This window comes from Branchiostoma belcheri, unplaced genomic scaffold (assembly GCF_001625305.1).
Source record: "Branchiostoma belcheri isolate BF01 breed outbred unplaced genomic scaffold, Haploidv18h27 scaffold19, whole genome shotgun sequence".
NCBI classification, from domain to species: Eukaryota; Metazoa; Chordata; class Leptocardii; order Amphioxiformes; family Branchiostomatidae; genus Branchiostoma; species Branchiostoma belcheri.
In genome coordinates, this window is record NW_017803379.1 from 2,786,447 (window position 1) to 2,808,907 (window position 22,461).

A 22,461-nucleotide genomic window follows, 5' to 3' on the forward strand; every position below is an offset into this window, starting at 1 on the left:
TGTCCTCATTAATTATGCAAATTAACTCCTGATTTGCATAATTGTCATCTGATTATGTCAAGTATCACTTCAGCTACCTACATACCAAAAATCATGACAATCCGTCAACCGGTTCTTGAGTTATCAACCTTCGGAGATTTTTCAAGAAACGCTCCTGCAGTCCAGAACAAGCTGCTAGGGGGCCCAAACTCATGTCACTTCTTCCCCACCTCAAGAGCTATCTACCAACCAAAATTCGTCACCCTAGCATGTCCAGATCGCGAGATATCAAAACCGGAAGTTCTGCTGCAGTACCAACAAAAGCCGCCAGGGGGCCCAGAATCTAATCATTTCTAGGTCTCATCAAGACCTACCCACCTACCAAGTTTCATGACAATACATATTAAGCTTCTTGAGTTATGCTGTTCACAAACAGACAGACAGACAAACAGACAAACAAACGCTACTGAAAACATAACCTTCTTGGCGAAGGTAATAATTTGAAATCTGAAATACCTTTATTGTACATTCATGCCACGACGGGCTAGGTACAGGTCAAGACTTAACATACACATTACAGACATATGTAGAAAATTGGAGACAAAAGATGCACTATTTGACTTAGACATACATACATTCATACTGTCATACATACATACAACTACTAGGCTAATACAAAGTGTTGTAGTCATTTTCTATATAAACTAATGACAAAAAATTAGTCGTTTAATATGAAATAATAACAGAAAAATAATCATTTTCTATAAAGAAAATTACAGAAAAATTATCGGTTTCAATAAAATAACGGTGTACAAACCAGGCACACGGCGCAGGCTCACTTTCTGGCCCCTGCCCACAGTTCTATCGGGATCGGGAACGGATGTCTCAGGACCGGGGATGTAGACATCGGTTGCCTCGAAGGATGAGGGCGTGTCCGGCGGCGGCTTGACGTGAACGATCTGTGCTCTCCAAGCAGAGGTCGGTGGGGAAGATTACAACCTGCAGAAGAAATACGAGGATGTTTGTAACGTCCAACCAAGGGACACTGAAAAATAAAATTGAGGCATCGTCATCACATCGTCATCGCCCCGTTGGCAGTTATCGATGCACCGCCCACTGACGACGTCGGCGCCGTCCATATCCAAAACATAAGCTGGCTTAAGCTAATACAAAGAAGTTTCAGCGGATTCACAAAAGTGCCTGCTGACAATTAAACAGAATGTGTTGTTGGCTTAGCATTGGAACTCAACATGTTCTAATGGTGACTCATTTCAGCTGCGTGGAGCCCGTCTCTATACATTGAACGATCAAAGGCCAGATTCAATGATCCAGGTCCCGTCAACAAAGTCAGTTTGTGATTAATGGCGCTTGACAGCTCTGCAGTTTGGGAATATTTTGTGCGCCAAAGCGAAGATATTAGAGAGGTCAAGCAATTAACTCCATAGGTCAGAAAAAGGTGACCTTGTCACTGTTTGTATTTCCTAACGGTGCACCTGCAGTGAAATGGTAACCTTATACACGTGAGACTGGCAGCATAAAAACAGACTCAACATGCGACTAAATATAAACATACTAAATGATCATATAATTCACAGCTGTATATTGAGAATAAGTTCTAAGAAACGCCGTTCAGACGGGGATTAAAACACAGAATTTATCCATACAATAGAATTTGGCAAGATTCTGGAAATCAGTAGAAATTATCCGAAAACAGAGGATATGGCAGACGAAAAGCAACGGATTATGTAACCACAATGTTTAAAAAGATTTACAAGTAAGAAATTAAACGATCCTTGCCGACAATGAACCAGCGAGATTCAGACGTCAAACAAACGCTATTTAGAACGAAAAGGCTTCAAAACAAACGACCGTCTAGCCTGGTATCCAGTCTTATCGTGATTTGGGTTAGGCTACCGAAGCTCCACGACTCAAGAACTCAGTACATACGTACAGAACGGATAAAATTCCGTAAAAAGGCCAGNCGTAATTGTATAGCCAGAAGAACATGACCTACAGTATACAGTTAAACCGGGCCCCGAGGCCAAGTTGAGGGGTAGTACAGTAAGTAGTTCCGAGGTGAACACGAGCATGGAGATCCACCGTTAGATATGTGCAGGAAGGGTATCATGGAGTCGGTAACATCTCAACCTCCTAGAGCCGTAGGTTTTCGTTCAAATTCCATAAAATTCACACGCAAGTACGAAAATTGTGTGAGGATTACAGATGTAACGGGTCACGACCCGGGTCAGAGACCTCCGGACTGTCCTCTCTAACTGTGATGATTCCGAGGGTGACAGGAGCCTCCAAAGTTAGTTCAGATGGTTGATTGGCGTCTTCTCTTTTGTCCACAATAGACGGGGGCTGAATGGCAGGGGATTTCGGATTAGAAAGTCCCTTTCCAGCCCCGCGGAGTACCAGACCCTAAGTCATAGCCAACTTGGCCCTCGGAGTGAAGTTCTGCGTCCTAGAGAACAGGTGGTCGCCAAGTCGTACCCAAATTTGTACCCAAATTCGTACACAAATTTGTTCTTTCCTATTATAAATGCAATAACGGATTGGCCAAAATATTTCAATTTGGATAAAATCTGTCATGTTTTGAAGGCTTTCCGCTGGAATATAGCGTGCCAGGCTAGCCTGTGAGAAAAAAAGCACGTTCCTTCCGATTAACCTTCACTTTAGGGATTATCTACTAACCTTTCAGGTCAACGTCACCGAGTTCACGTCCTTTTGGTGAACCGGGTTCTGACGCTGTGGAACCCTCCCAATATAGCGTTCCAATTTCCTATATCTTTGATACACATAGTTTGTTCATAGGAAGGGATCGACATGTGGGCCAAACCATGTCCGGAATGGGGAGGTAAGCTTTCCCTTCTTGCGCCGCCTGCTATTCGTCTTACAATCATGACATTGTTAGTTATCCGGTTCAACACTGCCGAACATAGTGACTACCGAACCTTGGCTGTGAGTAATTACAGGTTACAAACGGTCTCCTTCCGGTGCGAACGGCTGTCATTACAGTAACACCCGGCCTCTATCAATTTGAGAGACGTACAGTGGTTGCAAGGTCAACTGTGTCCTTGAGGCGTACAGAAGGGATGTGGAACACAACTTTGCGAAAACATGGCAGTCACAATACTAGTATACAGTTAGCGTACAATCGGGGGAGGGGGGGCTCCTTACACATATACAAACTGTATTGCTGGAGAACATGAGACAGTCAAGCATATTTGTAATTTAAACATTAACTTACGGTATGTGTTCGTATGAAATTATCTTTTTTAACATTTTAATCACATGTAACAGATACTAGAGAAATGAAGTTGATTTCTGATGCAAAACTCTGGCCTGTTTCTTGATCGCGTGTTATCGTTTGCCATATCATACTTGTCGGACCCGAAAACCGCTCGACCGGAAGCCGTTTCGAAATATGACCATAACATAAGGAAGCTACCCGCTGAGAGATATACTAGTACGCGTCGTTTCATCTGTCCCGGACCCATTGTGGTTTTCATCAGATCTATAAGCCTGGATGCGTAATCTCTGATCAGATCATACAGTGACAGCCATGGACACTCGTCTGGCCAAATCGGATACTGCCTTGCCACCGAATGATCTGCTTGGATATTATATAAATAGGTGCCATTCGTGTTGTAACGGGACTCCCCGAGTGCACTTAACCCTGAACCACCCCGTTACAGAAGAGATGGCACCCATGCAGTACTAGAAGAACAGGCCGATTGTACGAGCGCAGCGGACCTAGGGGGTTTGCGTTATAATCACTATCAGCGCGCGAAGTGAAGACGAAGTCGCAATGTATACTTGACTTGAAGAGCTTAAGCACCATGTTTCACTTTACCTGAGGATGATTGTTGTACTTCTCCATACCTTATACTTACAGCTTCCACGCATTCACTTAACAAATATGCATTAAGGCAAGTGATAGTGGTATTCCTTGGAAGAGAGCAAAGACGGACGATTTATGTCTCCAGCAGTTACCAACATAAAATTGTACCAATTCTTCCATTAATTATGCAAATTACGTCTTCATTTACATAATCAATATCTGCCAATGATTTTGTCGCTTTCAATTACATATGTCAAAAGTGTTTCATAGCCCTAATATGGAATAAAGCAGATTTATAGAATGTCCACATTAATTATGAAAGTTAGATCCTGATTTGCATAATTGTAGTTTAATTGTGTCAAGCATCACTTAAGCTACCTACATACAAAAAATCACGACGACCCGTCAAATGGTTGTTTAGTTATCCTCTCTCGGAGATTTTTCAAACAAATCATCCTGCATTGAAAGGGCTGAGACACAGCACATTTTCTGTATCTCTTCGTATTCCCGTCTAAACAGGGAAAACGCAGTGCCACCGAATCTGTTCTGTTCTCCGTGACCTCATTTCCCTTCGCCATAACCTCAGGCCAAAGTTGGCAGTCTGAGCACTCTCAAGGACACAGCTTGTGGCGCTACATACACCGATACTCCCTCAGGTAAACAGGAGTATGTGCGGCGAGTATGTGGCCTTGAAGCTGTGGTGTGTTCAACTTTAAACAACTCCTGCAATCAAATGTGCAAAGATTGAGTGTAACAAGCCGTTCGGTGTGATATAGCTGGTCCATTTTAGCGATGTTTACCATGAAAATAACGTATGTGGCTTATTTCTCCCCCTGGTGTGAGTTTTTAGGTCCCGAAACCTCTAAAAAAAGCAGAAATTTGCCCACGAAAACGGACGGGCGAGGCGTGGGGAGGGCGCTGTTGACGCCTGCATGACCCCCAAAAGGTCGAAGGTCATGGGGCACGTCCGTTGTGCAATCTTAGCCGATTTAGCTTACACTACAACGCGAACCTGTCTATATTAGCAACCGCTAATATTTCTATCTAGTTTGCATTTTTTTCTCTCATGGTTTACCTGTGTTACATAACATGATGTAACTGTGTTAACGTTAAATCTAACAGTTAAATGCAGAGAGCTGTCATGTCCAGACTGCTTCATTTCCCTGTTGCAGGTGCCAAAGCTGCTGTCTTTGATAGCTGATAATATTATTGCTGCTGACTTGTTTTTGCTGCTGACCTGTTGATGGAAGAGCTGGTCTGTCAACAAATGTCAGGTAGTCATGTTGTCTGTCTGGTCAACTGTTCTAGTAATCATCTGTAATGACTGCCCTGAGGCATGTTCACCAGTATTCTTCAGAGCAAAACTGATCCTTAAAATGACAATGCAAAGCTTTTAAGTTTAAATTAACAAACCAAGCTACTAATTTAGAAAAAGCTTAAACATCTCTACAATCATGTATGAGAGTACATTCACATACTTCTTTTGTACCCTCCCCCCCCTCTTGCCATACAAGTAACTCTGGGTCACACCGACCTAATTTTATGGATGACATCCGCGCCGATTTTCGCCTGTTCTCCAAAAGACAAAAAAAAAGATCACGTCCTCTGAGGCTCTGGCCTGGCTCTAGGCCTGGGTAGTCCATGGTAATTAGCGACAATAGGGAGCCAGAGGTAACTATGGAGAATGATACTCAGGCTACTGAAGCTCCACGACTCAAGATCTTAATACATACCTACAGTGCGAATTCATAAATTTCACGAATAGCCAGCATTTGCTGGCTTGTCGTATACGTATACGTCGCTATGCACTGCCTCAAATTTACAGAACATGCTTCGTATTCCTGTGGTTTAGTAGCATTTTTATTCTTGGTCGGAATTTTTTTTATTCGCCCACGCACACTAGTTTGGGGGTCTTCAGAGGATATCATCCTTACATGACCTTTCAGTGGCGTTCTGTTAGGAAGAAACACCCAAATAATCGCAGCCTTTAACTTCCAGTGATTAACTTGTTAGTTGAGGTGAAGTGAGGTGAGGAGAGACATACTTTGTCGACAAATGTACGGATTTTGTATTCACGTAAAAGCCACAGGAATACCTTGATAGAAAATACAGAAAATCGAATGGAAATTACCTACACAATACATTTTTATCCTTTAAATAAACTGTCATTTTACATCTTATGCTAGATTTAAGGTTATCGCTGTAAACAGTTAAATCCATTGAATGACCTTTCCTTTCATAGAATTGATGTTTGGGTCACATCACTTCACATCTTACGCTAGATATTTAAAGTTATCGCTGTTAAATACCATTGAATGACCTTTCCTTTGATGTTCGGATCAGTAATTTTAGGTTCCACCCAAGAATACACCTAATTTAGCCTCCAAAACAGGATTCTAGGCAGTTTTTCTTTGCTAATCATGAGCTATTTTCTGGTTTTGTATCAGTTTTTATTGTGGTGGGTTTCTAAACGTCTTAAGGCTAGATGACTGTTAAAAGTCCGGTACAATCAGGACTAGCATAAATCAGAAAACAGCACAGGATAAGCAAAAGAGCCCGCCAAGAAGCCTGCCTGCGGAGGCTATAAAGCTCTTGGGCGGTCCCGAAGTCTCAGCTAGTCAGTCTTACTCCGGACATCGACTACCGAAGCTCCACGACTGAAGATGTCAGTACATACGTACAGTGCAAATTCATAAATTCTGCAAAAAGCCAGCGTGTGCCGGCTTGTCGAATACGTCGCTATGTATTGCCGCAAATTTACAGTACCAGCTTTGTATTCCTGTGGTTTAGTAGCATTTTTATTTTTGGCTGGATTTTTTTTTTATTCGCCTGCGCGCACTAATTTGGGGGTCTTCAGAGGATGTCATCCATAAAATTAAGACGGTGTGGCCTTATAATGCATCTTGTTTGATATGCACTTATTGTATTCTCATGGACTATATATATGGACATTGACCCTAGCTGACCCCTTTCAGGTTCAGGTGCCTGATGGGATACGGTGCAATCCTGCCCAGGTGCATACGAGTGTTTAGATCGTTGTATCCCAGCATACCTGTCGTTATGGCTGCTGGCGGGACTAAAGCACGACAGAAGGTCGAGCCAGACTGTCAGGAAAATGTGGACTCACTCAGGGAGGTACTTAGAAAGGTCGGTAACATGTGTTCATTTGCAGTGTTGGCAAATTGAGTTATTGAACAGTGTATATCTAATTTCTGTTTTACTGTTTGATTGTTTTTTATGGTTAATGTGATATAGGTAAGGTCGATACTTGTGAATCTGCCACCCCTCTCTGAACAGTCCCATCTCATTTGGAGTTTTCCTTTATTACACAATTGCAATCAGTGTTATTTAAAAGGGATAAGAATGAGTAAGCTATTGTGTTCTCTGTCCTTCGTGGGAATAGACAATTATGTTGTTATTGTTGGAGAATCTACGCTCTCCCAATTTCTGAGGTCATTTTCATTGTAGGGAGAGTCCCAGGGGATAAATCGCAGTTATAATGTCATTCCCTTGGGAATATGATGGAGCAAGTGGCAGTGAAAATGTGTCAAATCTGTGTCTGATTTTTTTCTTATTTTTCATTTCTGAATTACACGATGCAAAGACAGGAGAACAGATCAAGGTAAGTATTTCTAATGTCATTGTAGGAACTGCAAATTGAGTAATGTGCAAATAGCAATGTATACACATGGCAAATCTGTACTGGTGTTATTTATTGCCTAAAGTAACCATTATTAGACTTAACTTGCATTTAAGGAGTGAAGCCCAGTTTTTCTGCAGTGAAAGAGAGCTGCATGTATGTTAGAACTTTATTTCAGGAGATAAGCCTTTGCAATGTGTGAAACTTTCATTTACATTATCTCAGGTTCATAAGACATTTTTTTCTGCAGGATGTTCCTGACAAGGCCCTAAGGAGGTTCCTAAGAGCCCACCTGACAGTCCCAGAGGCTCACAAGGTTTATGTGAAGTGTGAGAAGTGGAGACAAAAGTATGGTGTAGAAAACATCAAGCCAGAAGACCCTGCAATCCAGTCTGAGTTAGCTACGGGAAAGGGCATCATTCTGGAGGAAAGAGATAAAATGGGAAGGTACAGAGCATAATTACAGTACAGTAAATAAGAAATTATAATATTAAATTTGACATTTCTACACTGGTGGTGACTTTGGGTAAATTTACATATCTTGATAATATTGGTTGTGTGAGTCAAGATAGCTGTTGAATGTTGTCTATAGTTTTTGAATACAGAACCATGTGTTTTTTGCTTCAAACAGGCCCATTATTCTGGTAACTGTACATCTTCATGATACCAAGAACAGGGACATGGATGTGCTTACAAAGTTCACCGTCTACATGTTGGTTAGTATTCTAAACATCTTATAAATGTGAATCTTACTCAGCAAAAGTAGTTTTGAGGAAAACAGGTTTTTGTTAATTGTCTCCATTCATGGACTGTGTTTAACTGTATACTGTGTATGTTTGTTTTTTGCTTTAGAATATTGAATTTTACTAACTGTACAATTGTATTGACTCTATTTTTCTAGGAAACACTCTCCAACATGTCTGACCAAGGTGAGATAGACAACATCTGTGTCCTGTTCGACATGAAGGACTTCAGCCTGAGGAACATGGACTATCAGTTTGTGAAGACTCTCATCATGCTGCTACAGAGATACTTCCCTGAGAGACTGGGGGTGTGCCTCATTGTCAATGCTCCAACTTTGTTTTCAGGCTGCTGGCTCATCATCAGACCTTGGTAAGTATCAAATTCTGTAGTAGGTTCTGTTGTTTATATGGTGGCACATATGAAGTTGATTCAGCACCAAGGACAGAACATATTATTTGTATAAAATTGATTTTGTTTTTGTGACATTTGTTTGACATGTAGAATAATCAGGATATATCTCTAAATTTCTGAGAGGATTGAAGCTTGTTTTCAGGTCCATTCAAATGTGTTGTACCATCATCATACGATCACAGTATGAGGGCATGTGTGCTACAAAATTCTTGTTTCCGAAAAAGCTGTCATAGATGCTTGTTGGCTGTTAAGTCTGTCACAGCCTCCTTGGAAATTCTATGGCATCAAAATCGTACAACATCCATTGATGAATGTGCCTGTGTCATTACCAATACAGATTCTTCTGTTTCTGTTGATAGCAGTTGTAATTTAGTCGTCAGTGGCTAATCCGTATTTGCTTATCCAGATTTGCGGTTTTCCCTGTAGGTTGGATGAGAGAACACGGAAGAAAGTTGCCTTTGTCTACAGTGAAGAGGAGCTGTCAGAATACATCGGTGTGGATGCCCTACCCAGGACTCTCTTCTGACACGTCTCTCTGTTTGTTACACCTCATTATTAGCCACAATGGACATATACAGTGTAGTTTTGAACAAAGAGCTTAGAAATCACATAAGCTTCTAGGTTAGAAGTAGAAAAGCATATTTTAGAAGTATGGTATTATTATCAACAAACTCTTTTAACCCAGCATTTTACCTCAGTACCATATCAGGATTATTCACATGTATGCCATTTTATTGCAATATACCAGGACATATCTGCAATAAGAGGGTCAAAGGTTTTATTGTAAGGATGGTACATTGGTATGATATGTATGCTGTCATTATTTTATGAGGTGTGGATAATTCTATTAAGAGTAATGTTGTGAGTCCTCAAAGTACAGGTTAGTATTTTGTGTGTATATACATGTATCTATGGAATCAGGGTAAATACTGTGCAGTACTCAGAAAAAATGCTTGTACATGTATTTTATCCTCAAAGTGTTATTATATTTATCAGGAAGGTATTATGCACATGTATCTTACAACTTTATTGTATACTTATTGGTAACAAAACAAATTCTCCATAGCATAGTCCAGCAGTGCTGAAAGATGTGTGTTCTTAGTTTGACTGAAATGGTTGAAGTAACAATATGGCCTTCCTGGGGTATTGAGAATTCTTGGCTAAGCTTATGCCCAGGTTGTCTGAATACACAAGAAAATAGAAATTTACACAGGCTTTACGAATAAAAGGAGCACTTATTTGTTTTAAAAATATGGTTTAAGTACAATAATTTGTAATGTCAAAATTACTGATAAACAGAACTTTTAATTTTACCCTCTGAAGTAATTACAACATTAACATTAAAGCTATATAAATGTGCAGAAATAGGTAACCTCATATGCACATTCACACAACACAACGTTTCACCATCAAAGAAGAAAAAAATAACATCATGACGTTGACCATGACTTTGCCGGTCTTGTAGTTCTGGTCACACACAGCAAATTTACACGTTTGTTTCCTCCTCCAGGAACTTTTTAGCACTCATCTCAGCTTGTCCGTTTCCAGGCAGGGTGTCTTTGTAGTTTTCTGGTACAGTATTCTGTTAGACGGTTGAAAATTATTTCAGTTATCCAGACCTTTTTTATGCATTATACATTATGTTACACTACATTTATGTAATAAAACCGGTGATCATTGTGACGTAATTGGATCACTTAATGAATGAATGAATGAAGACCTTTATTGTACCAAGGAGGTTTTAAACCTTGATTGTGTATACAAAGGAGTAGCTTGTATAGACATTATACATGAGCAAGCTAGCACTACACCTAGCACTAAAATAGCATATCAACTAAATTCGACCTCTTGCTTATCTACGATGGTGAAAAGCTATGAGCAGACATGTTGAAGGATCAGAGGTTTGTCTAATTTAAGGTCATTAGAAATGTGAATTTGTCTTTGACCTAACCTTGGCTCCTTGGTCGCCCTCTCCCCGAGCCCACGGCTGGACGTCAGTGCGCATGAACACCACGGTGAAGACACACCCGGCAGCCTGGATGGCCGCTCCCGTGTAGAACACCTTAGACCAGCCGGCAACCGTGGGCTGTACAATACAGGGGGGATCGAAAATGAAGATTTACACAGCGTGAGTCTCTTCATCGCACGCGAGGTTGGCACTCCACTCCAAACAGAGTTGCCACGCTCGAGTCATTTTAAGGCGCATTTTGATACGGCGATATAGACAGGAAATAACCTGAGTGTGTATTCCTTCCGTAAGACAACATTTGCTCGCGGCACTCCCCTCGACTTGGGATGCAATACATTTCTTTACCGACTGGCTTTTTGATCAAAGTCATGACATCTGCTGGAGTCGCATTGCCAAGCCGGGGCCTGACCGGGCAGGTGACGAGAACGAAAAGTACAATTTTAAAGACAACTTGAAAAAAAAATTAACATGAATATTCATGAGCACTATTTGTGTATATTCTTGATATAAATTGTTATAATTTTTCGCTCATGCAAATAAGTCCGACCGGGCCCCGACCGGGTATAAGGCGGGCCACTTACGTCATTCTCCAGGACGACTCCGACCAACATCGGCGCGAAGATGCCCGGCAGGGTCCCCGCCGTGTTGGCCAGGGAGAAGGTGACTCCGCTGAACCTGGGCGCGAACTCGATGTGGACCGCGCGGAAGCCGGCGTTGGTCGTGCCGCTGAAGGCCTGCAGGAGACAGAGGAGGGCCACGGCAGCGGTACGGTCACATCCGCCCAGGTTAGCCAGCACGATCCCGCAGATTACCATGCCGGTGAACCCTGCGGTAAACGTAGGGATGCAACAATGAAGAAAATACCTTTTATGTACGTTTATGCTCTTACACGCTAAGTACAGGTCATACAGGAATAAAGCAAATGTAAAATAACAGTAATATCTTACTAAAACTATACTAGTATTAAATGTGAACTACTTGTTAACTTCTCGCTTCTTAAGACAGTTGTACATGTATGAACATATAGGGCCTGTGATACATGGGAACAATGTGATACATTTCTTCTGTTATCTCAACCAGAGGCATCGTTATAAAACTCAAATATCGCATTTACGCAGATCCTTTTTCACTTCTGAGTGAAGGATCATACACAGTAGACAGACGTCTTTGCTATGGTCGAGGAAGAATTACGAGCGTAGGAAGATTACATACGTTGACACGCTCTGTGTCGTTTTGTTTTTCGCATAAGACCTCACCTGTGATCACGAAACTCCTGCGGATCCACACTTTACGGATAGTCCCGCGTTTGATGAGGTAGTCTGCCAGGAAACTGGACAGCATCATTGATATCATCGCCAGGAGAGGGGGAAGGGCAGACAGCAACCCGTTCTACCAGCAACATAGAAAAATTGCTATCATTAGTATCAACTATACATGTAACGTTACTTGGAAAAATACCAGCTGTTACTGCTGGAGAGAACTGTTTGCCGCTCCCGAGCGTACTCTCTAGCAGACTAACTCCCCTGGGATGCTATCTCTCTATTTGTCCGACTTCTTCTCTTTCCAGCCGCCTCCCGAAGCCTGGTAGAGGCTAACCAGTTATAAGAAAGACTTTGTTTGAGTGTTCGAACGTAGTGAGAGTCTTATAAATAGCCCTGTGACCATGTTAAAAAAAGATAAAAGAAGCCTCGTTTCTGAGCTAGAGCTCTTCGGTTTTTGCTTCTTTTAAAAGAACAGCTGATGGGGGAAAAGTTGAATATCAGTTTGGCATTCATACTTACTAGTTTTATTCGACAATTGACTGCCATTGTGTGTGTGTGTCACAGAAGGCACTGTTAAGCACTTGGGTGGCAAAGCCGTCCCGATATGTTCAATCCCAGCACATAAAAAGCATAGAGAAATCTGTGTTGTTATTTACCGTCCTGATGTTGAAGCCCAGCACGTTCTTCATGTAGTTGGGCAGTTGCGTCAGCAGCAGGTATGTGCCCCACAGCGAGCTGAACTGTCCCACGATCAGGGCCCAGACAGGAAGTGACGTCAGGACATGTCGCCACGGCACTGGCAGTTTCTGAGAGCACCAAGGAGGTTATTTTCATCTTTATAAATATGTCTCCATCAAATACATAAGTCTCCATTAAAAGTAACATATGTACTTCCACAAACGCTTTAATAACCATGCAAATATCAGTTCATTCAACATTAAGAAATTAAAACTTTACGTTTCCCACCTGTTGAGTTTTCATACCGATGCCATCTTCGATGTACTTCTGCTCTTTCTCCAGAATTCTTGGATGTTTTGAAGGCGAGTCATACGCCAGAAGCACCCAAGCCACCAGCCAGGCGGCCACAAAACTCCCTAAATCAAAATAGAAGGAAACCTTTTGGAACACAAAGATCTTCATTAGGTTAACATATTTGCGCAGGTGTAGCAGTCTTTCGTAACTTTGTTGCAAAATAACAACAAACAAAGTTACGAAAAATTAAACGTTTTGAGAACTTCGACAACAATACGTGTTAAAGAAAGAAAAAAACAACAGAACTTGACGGAAAAAGTACTTTCTAACCACAAACTCTAGTCTGTTAACGATTTTGTCAGAACAGCAATTCCTTATATATAAAACATATCATCTGAAGATCTAAACTGTATTCTGTGATATTAAAATGTGGATATTCTGTACACAAACCAGGGATGTAGAAGACGGCAGGCCAGCCAAACTCATCTGCCAGGCTGGACGATAACGGAAAGGTGATGACACCGCCGAAGGACAAGGCTGTTTTGGAATAGAAGAATTGAAATGAATGATAAACAGCAAAACATTCAATCATTGTTCGACCCAAAATCATGGCTGCAAAACAAACAAACAAACAAACAAACAAACAAACAAACAAACAAACCTATGTAGCAGAATGCCAGCAGTCTCGTCCGTTCTGTAGGAGGCGCCCACCGGCCCCAGACTCCGTACATAGCTGGCAGGGAAACACCCTGAAGCACGGAGCATTATAATATTGTAGTGATGAAAAGTAAACTCAATATAATCTGGAGAGACTTTGTTGTTGTTGCACTATAAGGACTTGAGCTTAAGACAAAACCGTTAACAGACTAGAGTAAGTTTGCCTGTTTAGGAAGTAAATTTCATTCGAGTTTTCTTTCTTACTTGAACATGTCATAATCATTGAACTACTTAAAAAACGTTTGTTATTAATTTTTGCCGTGTTTAGCCCGCGATTGTATCATTTTTACATTCCTGTTTTTCGCTGCATAAGGAAAGCAAGAAAGCTCACTGTCACGAGTCCCAGACAGAACCGCACGGCGAACATGGACCAGGCGCCGGACCTTGCCGCTACAGGCCCCAGCGCGTTCAGCACGGCCGCTAGCATCAGGCTGGTCCCGAACACAATCTTCCCGCCAAGCTTCTGTTCCAACACCCCACCCACAACCTGGGAAAATATTGTAGGGTACCAGATCTAAAGATTCGTTTATCTCTTGTTTCACTGATTCACAGCATCAAATGCAAAGCATTCTTTGTGTTGGATCGAAAGTTTTAACTTTAAACACATCTGAACACTTGATAGGTCAACGTGTTTGACATCTTACCTGAGTGATGATGTAGCCATAGAAGTAGGCTCCAAGTAAGGTTCCCTTGATGCTCTCACTCCACTCAAAACGTTCTCCCAGCTCACGATCACCGCCTGCTCTCTGTGCATGTAAGCGTGCAATTTGTTACATTAAGTTTTTTTTTTTTTTTCTCTTTGGACAAATATGCACACAAACCCACAGGCAAACCCACCCAAAACAATACCCCCGTACTCTAAGACTGTTGTTCTTACCTGTGCAAACACGTTCATGAAGTTTGTTACATGCTTACATAAACACACAAAACCACAGACAGACCACCGTCACCCACTCAAAACAATACCTCCGTACGCGGAGGTAACAACCTAGCTCCTGATCTTACCTGTACAGACACGTTAATAGGCCCGCTGCTCGGGCAGTCGTGATATATGGCTGTTTGGTTAACGGCTCTCGCAGACGCTGAACGGTTGGTCATGACGACAATGGCGACGCTGAAGCCGTGTCTGGTAGTCTGTAGCGCCACGATGCCGAAGAAGAACAGGGCGGTCAGGATGTACCGCGCCGGGATTCTGTCGGCGATCTACTGGGAAACAACAAATGCTGAAGTAGACAAGAGCAATTCTCAAACGAGCACGCCAAGTTTGTGAACTTGAGGTTAAGATTGAACACACAAAGGAAGAATGTACAAGAAAAGACCCCATACCAAGTATGGATCTAAACAAGGACGTACTTTAGATCTGACATGATTATTAACAAATAAACGTCAATATCAATAAAAAGATGGAAAAGAACATCGTGACATGTTTTAAAAGAATCGGAATACTAGTATTTTTGTATTTTATTGAAAAAAATCAATGGGGTAAATATCAGGTCTTAGTACGCACTGAGCAACAACTTTTCTTCTTTTTGTCGCCCTGGGCCGGGGTTGCCCCATTGCTGCCGATCAGTTCCTTCGTCACACTCTTTTCGGTGCTCATTTCGTACAGTCCTGTCAAAACACAATAAACATGTAACATGGATAAGATATAGTGACTCTTATTAGCTCACTTTGTAGGCAAACTTGTGCTTGTAAAGTGTCCTCATAAAAGTAATCCTTCACCACTCAAAAAGTGAACCACATTACTTTGCTTTATACATGGTTTCACTAGGCCCCTTCTGATGTTCCTAAGTGTGCATGCCTTTCGGTATAGCATTGTCCCTCCATATCTACGTCTAGTGTTCGGATTATAACACATGACCCATTCCAAGATACATATAGGTTATACAGCTAGTGCCCATTTCCACCAACAAAACACATTCAAGTCAACAGTCAACGTCCCCTACGCCTGGCTAGCTTTGTTCTGTTCAAATACGTGCTTAGCGCCTTTTGTCAACTAGGAAAACAAGAAACGAAAGTTTAAAATAGATCTAGCAATCTATTCAAGAACTATGATAAGAGTAGTTCAGAGTAGTTAACCACAATCAACGACGATGTGTATGATGTCATTGACCGTACTGGTCGCAGAAGGTCCGTCAATGTTTAACACGGAAGTAATCCATACAATAGAAGTTCCAGGAAAGGCGCGCCACTTGACTGAGGGTTTCTCGGAAACTACTCCCCCGCTTAGTTGGTACCAAGTCCCTCTTCTCACGGAAATGCATTTGTTTACTAAAATGTCGCCACCGTCCCCGAGTTTCCACAATGATTTGTGTTTGTACAAGTATAAGTATACTTCTCTTTGCCTCTGACTGACACCTGATTGTGACATGTGAATAACACATGCAGTGCTCCTATCCTGAACCACGTTCTAGACACACTGAAGAACACCAGGCATATTGAGTGAAATCCCCCATTGGAAGGGGTGATTTGAAATTAAAGGTGGTGACCACCTCAAGAAACATGTAGAATTAGGATTAAAAATTTCAGGTTTATTTGAATGTGTCTTTAAAACTTCTCTTGCTGACGCATAAATGCTGTCACCACAACTCCTGACATAACGCAGTAGACGTTTTTTGTCATGGCCAGGCGGAAGCAAAATATCGCAGTATATCACGACAAAGATATGTCATCTAACGTTCTGTCCTAAAACAGGGCCGTATACACCAAAATGGAACTCCAGAAAATGGAGATATCTCAAAATAAACCGCGTCAAATAACTCACCTGTTAGCTATTGCGTCCTCTCAATGAAGTAGTATGTATCACAATGAGCAGCCTGTGCTATTGTACAAAGCCAAAGTAAATATTGACAACGTTTGTGCGTATTATAATTGCACCAATCACAAGTGGCTTTAAACTACGTCACAACACGTGTGCGTGTGTGTGTGTATGTGTGTGTGTGCGTGCCAGCGTGCGTGCGTAAGGGATTTGTGAATAATATAACTCGATAATTCGAAGTTGTGGATTGATTTTTAACGTATGTTGGTGTTGGCAAGTTAAAGAATTAGTCAGATTATGTAGCCTGGCATGGGTACCATCCGAATTTTAGCTCCGCAGCGCTCGAAAATCTGGATGGTACCCAGGCTACAGATTATGCCCCCTAACGACTTTCTTAGGAACTGTAGGACGGTGGGACTTACTTTTCTGATACATGTATCTTCTAAGTTCTTGATATATTATGATAATGATTCCTAAAAGTAAGTAGCACTTGGGATCGTGAGGAAGTGGCGTAGATTTGGGCCTCCTAGCAGCTATATTTGGACTGCAAGGGCCAATTTTGTTTAATGATTTTTGGTATATACATAGCTTAAATGATGATTGACACGCGGTTCTAGTCATATGCATGCAAATCAGTGGTTAATTTGCATAATTCATGATAATGCCTTTACACTATACATATTTGACAGGTCCAACTTTGTCAAATACTAAATCAAATGCCTCACTGGTTCAAAGGTAATGGCAGTGTGTAACGTTAGGCGTTTTGCCTGATGCAATGTTCTTAAAATTATCAACGTGTCCACGATGTTTAACAAAACAAACACGGTCATGTACGGGTCAGACTGACTCCATTGTGGTGGTCCAAAGGTGGGACTAAATATAAAATGAAGTCACGTGAAACGTCTGCAGGTGACTGGTATTGCATTGCATTGCTGTTATCAGTAACACATGATGTACATGTTTGCATGGCTTGTGATGTAGGGCGGTATAGATGTTCTGGCAGTAGAGGTCTAAAGGTGGCAGTAATAATGCCAAGTCATTCTGCTTTAGGTATATAAGTAAAAGGTCGGGCGGAGACTCAAACAGACGGCGTGTTACCGCCTGGCCACTAATACACACACACGCGTAAGTTAAAGTTACAGCATGTTAGGTCTCCCATAATATAGCAACTTTTCGTACCCTTTGACAGTCAATGCGACGCAGTGATCATAATTTAGTGAAGTTGAGAGATTTTTCTGATTGAGATCGCGAGGTACCGTCTATTTCGCAAAACGTAAAGAGAAATGGATGCGACAAGTAAGGACATGACTCCATCAGATGGTGTTGGTGGTGACACGGAGAAGTCCGATATGAAGAAAGGAGGTTGCTGTTGGGTATGTAGAAAATCCTTTTTTTTCACGTGTGCCTATCTTAAAATCTAGACTCTTATAAGTTTCTGCGTTTCACCTCTAGCATTTCAATCAATTTAACTTAGGTAAGCACGCATCTACCATTACTAGCAGGTGAACTAATTCTAGGTGAACGAATATCACTTTCAAGTTTCAAATATAATGATATGGAAAATATACAGCGTAAACCTTTAAGACACAGGAGAATCTTAATTAGGTGAAATGACACTTGTGAGTGTCAAAGGGTATAACAAGTCAAGTTTGACAAAAGGGACAAAAGTCTAACTAAGTGCGAAGGGTGTAAATATTGAAACAAAGAAGGTTGTCAAACAGTGGGATGTCAGAATGCCAATCTTGAGGTGTCAAGATATCACTTATAGTTTGACACGTATTCAGTACATGTCACTGATCAGACAGATTTGAGTTTGTCCTATAGGGCAAGTCTATAAACCGTACGTTGCAAGAACACATCTGTGTGGTTTCCTCTGAGTTAATGGGTTTATTAAGATACCCTTTAGCGCCAGTTGGGGCTAATCTTCCAGAGCTCATCAGATACATAGAACATATATATATAATATATACAAATGAATACAGATTCAAATGCAATACAGAGTTAACAATTAAGAATTGAGGTCACATGTCGAATCAGAAAACAAATTATGGCTAAATCATCAAATGACCATGATCCTACCAACTAACTACTATTTACGCTACAGCTAGCAGACAGACTCCCGGCTCGGTACGTCCTGGCAGTCATATTTTTCTTTGCCCACATCGCGATGATCACATCCAGGGGCGGATTTTCCTTAGCCATTGTCGTCATGGTGAACAGTTCATCAGCAGTGACAGCTGCCAATCAAACCGGAAACTACCAGCTCTGTCCGAGCAGTGGACCGACAAATACCTCCGAACAGGTGGGGGATATTATCCTGGTACTACTTTTGTATGATCTTATTCTTAAACACACAGAGATGGAATGTGCCGTTATACACATTGTACAGAAGGCTTCAAAGAGGCTTTTGTAAGACAGCCATAAACATGGGACCAGAGATATCCTGCTTATAAGAGGGTACGTTGGTAATGTACAACGAATGTATGCTAAACCATTAAGTAATAGCTTTTACTCTGTGTGTTAGGATTGTTATAATGTGATTCTACTAGCCCGAATGTCAGCCTTTTTAAATTACCGGCCGGTAGCGAAGCGTGGGGAGCGGACGAAAGCTAAAAAGGTTGACACTCAGGCCAGCTTTCTACTGTTTAATTGCGCAGAACAGTCAAGGAGAACTGGACTGGAGTGAGAGCGTGAAGGGAGTTCTACTTGGTGCCTACTTTTATGGCTACATCATCACACAGGTGAGTGACTGAGATCAATGGCTTTATTAACCCTGTTGATGTTTTTGGGAAGGTAGATTCCATACAAGCTCTGCTCATTTTTCTTGTCACTTGGTCAAAAAAGTATTTATTAGCGTTAGATAACCCTAAATTAGGGTTACATAACCCTAAATAAGGGTTAGCTAACCATAATTTAAGTTCAATTGAGCTAACCCTAAATTAGGGTTAGTTAACCCTAAATTAGGATTACGTAACCCTAAATTAGGGTTACATAACCCTAAATTAGGGTTACATAACCCTAAATTAGGGTGTGAAAATAATTTTTTTCTGTTGATTTTACCAAAATTTAACGTTGGTCTTGTAGCTGAAGAGACTACAAGAAAACGACTACTAGTAAAATACATCATTAGCCGGGGCCTGAATAAGTAAAGCACACGTTATGTCTTGTGATGATTGTATACAATGTAATCTAAATTGTACATTAATGTCCTTATGTACTCTAGCCTCTCCTGGAAGAATAGCTGTCATTCATGGGTAGGCAGATAAAGGAGAGTTTGAACCAAAATGTCTTCTCTCTCCGATTAGGTAGTAGGTGGTGTTCTGGAGCGCAAGCTGGGCGGTAAGATAGTGTACGGGACAGGCATGTTTGCCGGAGCGGTGCTGAACGTTCTCAGTCCCGTGGCCTCACGCGCGAGTCCCTGGGCGATGTTTGCTGTCAGGTTCAGCCTAGGACTTGTGTCTGTAAGTTACGCCTTTATACATCCTATTATGATCTTTTGGCAATGAAGTGGTTGTATTGAAGACTAGTAAAAACTGAAAATTTTGTAGCCAAGCCGTGATTAATGATGCAATGATAGGCCAGCTGCATAAATACTACTACCAAGGACATTATAATGTCCTTGCTAGTACATACCAAATGTATAGTTCAACCAAAGCTAAGCGCGCGTGCGTTTCATATTCAAATTGATGCGACTGTTGGATAATGTACTACAAAGACCTCCCATTCTCGTGATCACCTATGTCTAAAGAGATTTTAAACCTCTTTGGTTCACCACAGACGTTACTCACCATACATTTTCCAGGGAGTTCTGTTCCCCGCCTTCTACGGACTCTGGGGCCGATGGGCTCCTGCTACCGAAAGGACGAAACTTCTGGCATTTTGCTACATAGGTAATAAATAACGCGCACTTTTACTTTTTGTTTCCCTCTTGGATCACACTGTAGTATTAATGAAGGTGTTGGGACAATATGGCAGTACGGAAATAAACAAATTAGCCTGCTTCTGTCAATTGTTTCACGCTAGCTTTTGTATCTATATGGTTTATCCTGTTTAATTGTCACAACAATGCAGGGTTGCCCCTTGGTAACGTCATCAACTACCCGCTGTCGGCCTTCCTAGCTGCTGAGCTGGGCTGGGAGGCTATCTTCTATATTCCCGGTAAGAACACGTACTGAAAATTCATTTAGCTCTTTGTGTTTTGCCTCACAAAACGTCATAGTTTTCACCGTAATAGAATAAAAACTGAACTTTTGCGCTCCTTGTAGTGTTTTCCGAATCCTGCGTCAGTGATTTGTATCTCTGGATAAGAACATCATATACGAGTAGTCATAATTTTTGCATTGGTGAGTGTCAGGTAGACGCATGTAAATTTGTAGCCCAGTAGCCTTTTGTTGGTACTAAATCTAGCTGTTTATCAGTTTAATAGTTCAGTTAGTTAATGTTCTAATGGTTCAAAATGTTCAAAAGATTTCTGGGGCTTTTGTTCATAGGCGCTTCCGTAGCAATTTGGCTGGTAGCATGGCTTCTCCTGGCTTATGACTCGCCCGCGAAACATCCACGAATCTCAGAGGAAGAACAGAAGTACATCGAAGGCAGCACCGGGCTTAGAGAACAACAGGTAGAAGATTTTTTCAAAACTTTAAAAATTGATTTTCGTCAAATGTACCCCGTCTTGTTACTCTTGCTGTTGGTATTGGTGTAGTAAGTCTAAGAAAAGTATTTATGTATATATACGTAATGTAAACGTATTGTGAATGCCAAAGAAACTGAAGATCACAAAATTTTGTCTGACAGAAACCGGCAGTTCCTTGGCTGAAGCTGCTCACATCGCCTGCCGTTTGGGCGCTCGTCATTGGACAGTTCAGTTCGAACTGGGGAGTCTACTTCCTGACTACCCAACTGCCGAACTACATGAAAACTGTGTTGGGATTCAACATCAATGCGGTAATAACGATAGTCCAAATTATTTATGTTAATGAACTTAGCTATGTCTGTTTGCCTGTAGGTGACATGCAACAATATGGGTACGGACCGAAGCTGCTCGGTTAATACTGCAAATATAGATGTCAGGAAATATCTGGTAGTGCATTAAAAAGACTCCTTTTCTCCTCTAGAACGGTCTGCTGTCTGCTCTTCCGTTCCTCCTTAGTATGGTCTCCATGCTGACGTCAAGCTTTGTAGCTGACCGCCTGATTCAAAGCGGGAAAATTCCCAAGGTGTGGATAAGAAGGGGATTCGTTATCATAGGTAAGATTGTGCCAATCTGCACCTCGTATTATACAGACCTTGTAGATATAGACGTTATCAATGAGCTTTCAATAGAAACAGCCCGACTCACACATACTTAGTTTGCGCCCCCTTGGTTCCCTATCTCAGAAAAGGCGCTGTGTTTTAACTAATAATCAAGTATATGTTTGTCATAGCCATCAGAATTGTAGAATTCCCTTTATTATAGCATTTTGTAATTCATCATACAAGACGTTTTATTATATGAATCTTTTGCTACCTACATGACATATGGTGAAATGATGGAGATAAATATTCTTTATTGTTGATGGCTCTGTGAACAAAGGGTTTGCCTGTGCATCGATCTGCGGAGTGATCCTGGCGAACCTGAGCGGATGTGATCCGGTCGCCGCTGTGGCCCTGCTGTGTGCCGAGGAGTTCTGCAACGGGCTGACGGTGGCAGGGTTCCGCGCCGTCCATGTGGAGTTCGCGCCCAGGTTCAGCGGCATGACCTTCGCCCTGGCCAACATGGGGGGAACTGTTGCCGGCATCGTCGCTCCGCTGTTGGTCGGGCTGATCACGGATAACGATGTTAGTACAAGAACTTTTTATAACTAGTCATTAACTCACCTTTCATATACACAAAAGGCAGATCTTATACAGTTAATACATCTGGAACACACAAGGTAATGGTTACTCAAGCAACTGGATAGAGTTTGAAAACTATCTGACGTTCCAAATAGCATCCTCTACTTTTCGTCAGTGACGAAATGTCTGACAGTTTTCAAAATCTACCCAGTTGCTTGAGTAGAAATTTCCTTGTCTATCTCATCACTAACCTTCATAGACAGATCTGGAACAGATCTTATACGATTGTATCCTAGGGTTGGTAGTCCACAGTTCTATTGGGATAAGTTTCAGAGTCAATAATACGAACAG

General features: G+C 41.6%; 3 protein-coding genes across 3 annotated transcripts in view; 2 read left to right on the top strand and 1 right to left on the bottom strand.

Moving 5' to 3' along the window:
• The window catches only part of LOC109467977 (CRAL-TRIO domain-containing protein C589.09, mitochondrial-like), a 14,168-nt gene extending 4,910 nt beyond the window's left edge, over positions 1-9,258 (top strand). Inside the window, exons 2-8 of the mRNA XM_019766159.1 lie at positions 4,996-5,097; positions 6,799-6,970; positions 7,419-7,445; positions 7,714-7,910; positions 8,095-8,179; positions 8,365-8,576; positions 9,045-9,258. Of these exons, the coding sequence (XP_019621718.1) occupies positions 6,812-6,970; positions 7,419-7,445; positions 7,714-7,910; positions 8,095-8,179; positions 8,365-8,576; positions 9,045-9,144 (780 nt within the window). The 5' untranslated portion in view covers positions 4,996-5,097; positions 6,799-6,811 and the 3' untranslated portion in view covers positions 9,145-9,258. The remainder of the gene's footprint in view (positions 1-4,995; positions 5,098-6,798; positions 6,971-7,418; positions 7,446-7,713; positions 7,911-8,094; positions 8,180-8,364; positions 8,577-9,044) is intronic.
• Positions 9,259-9,376: 118 nt separating this feature from the next.
• LOC109467978 (sialin-like) lies at positions 9,377-16,403 on the bottom strand. The gene is made up of 13 exons (XM_019766160.1): positions 16,303-16,403; positions 15,046-15,149; positions 14,544-14,741; positions 14,183-14,284; positions 13,870-14,025; positions 13,483-13,570; positions 13,272-13,358; positions 12,816-12,943; positions 12,506-12,655; positions 11,844-11,976; positions 11,169-11,413; positions 10,570-10,704; positions 9,377-10,200 (listed from the first exon to the last, which is right to left on the bottom strand). Exons 2-13 carry the CDS (start codon positions 15,136-15,138, stop codon positions 10,105-10,107), a joined length of 1,611 nt encoding a protein of 536 aa, XP_019621719.1. The 5' UTR covers positions 15,139-15,149; positions 16,303-16,403; the 3' UTR covers positions 9,377-10,104.
• A 970-nt stretch (positions 16,404-17,373) lies between these two features.
• Positions 17,374-22,461, top strand: part of LOC109467766 (sialin-like) — a 15,339-nt gene continuing 10,251 nt past the window's right edge. The window contains exons 1-7 of the mRNA XM_019765818.1: positions 17,374-17,669; positions 18,401-18,598; positions 18,954-19,037; positions 19,602-19,757; positions 20,099-20,186; positions 20,368-20,454; positions 20,871-20,877. Coding sequence (XP_019621377.1) covers positions 17,580-17,669; positions 18,401-18,598; positions 18,954-19,037; positions 19,602-19,757; positions 20,099-20,186; positions 20,368-20,454; positions 20,871-20,877 — 710 coding nt within the window. The 5' untranslated portion in view covers positions 17,374-17,579. The remainder of the gene's footprint in view (positions 17,670-18,400; positions 18,599-18,953; positions 19,038-19,601; positions 19,758-20,098; positions 20,187-20,367; positions 20,455-20,870; positions 20,878-22,461) is intronic.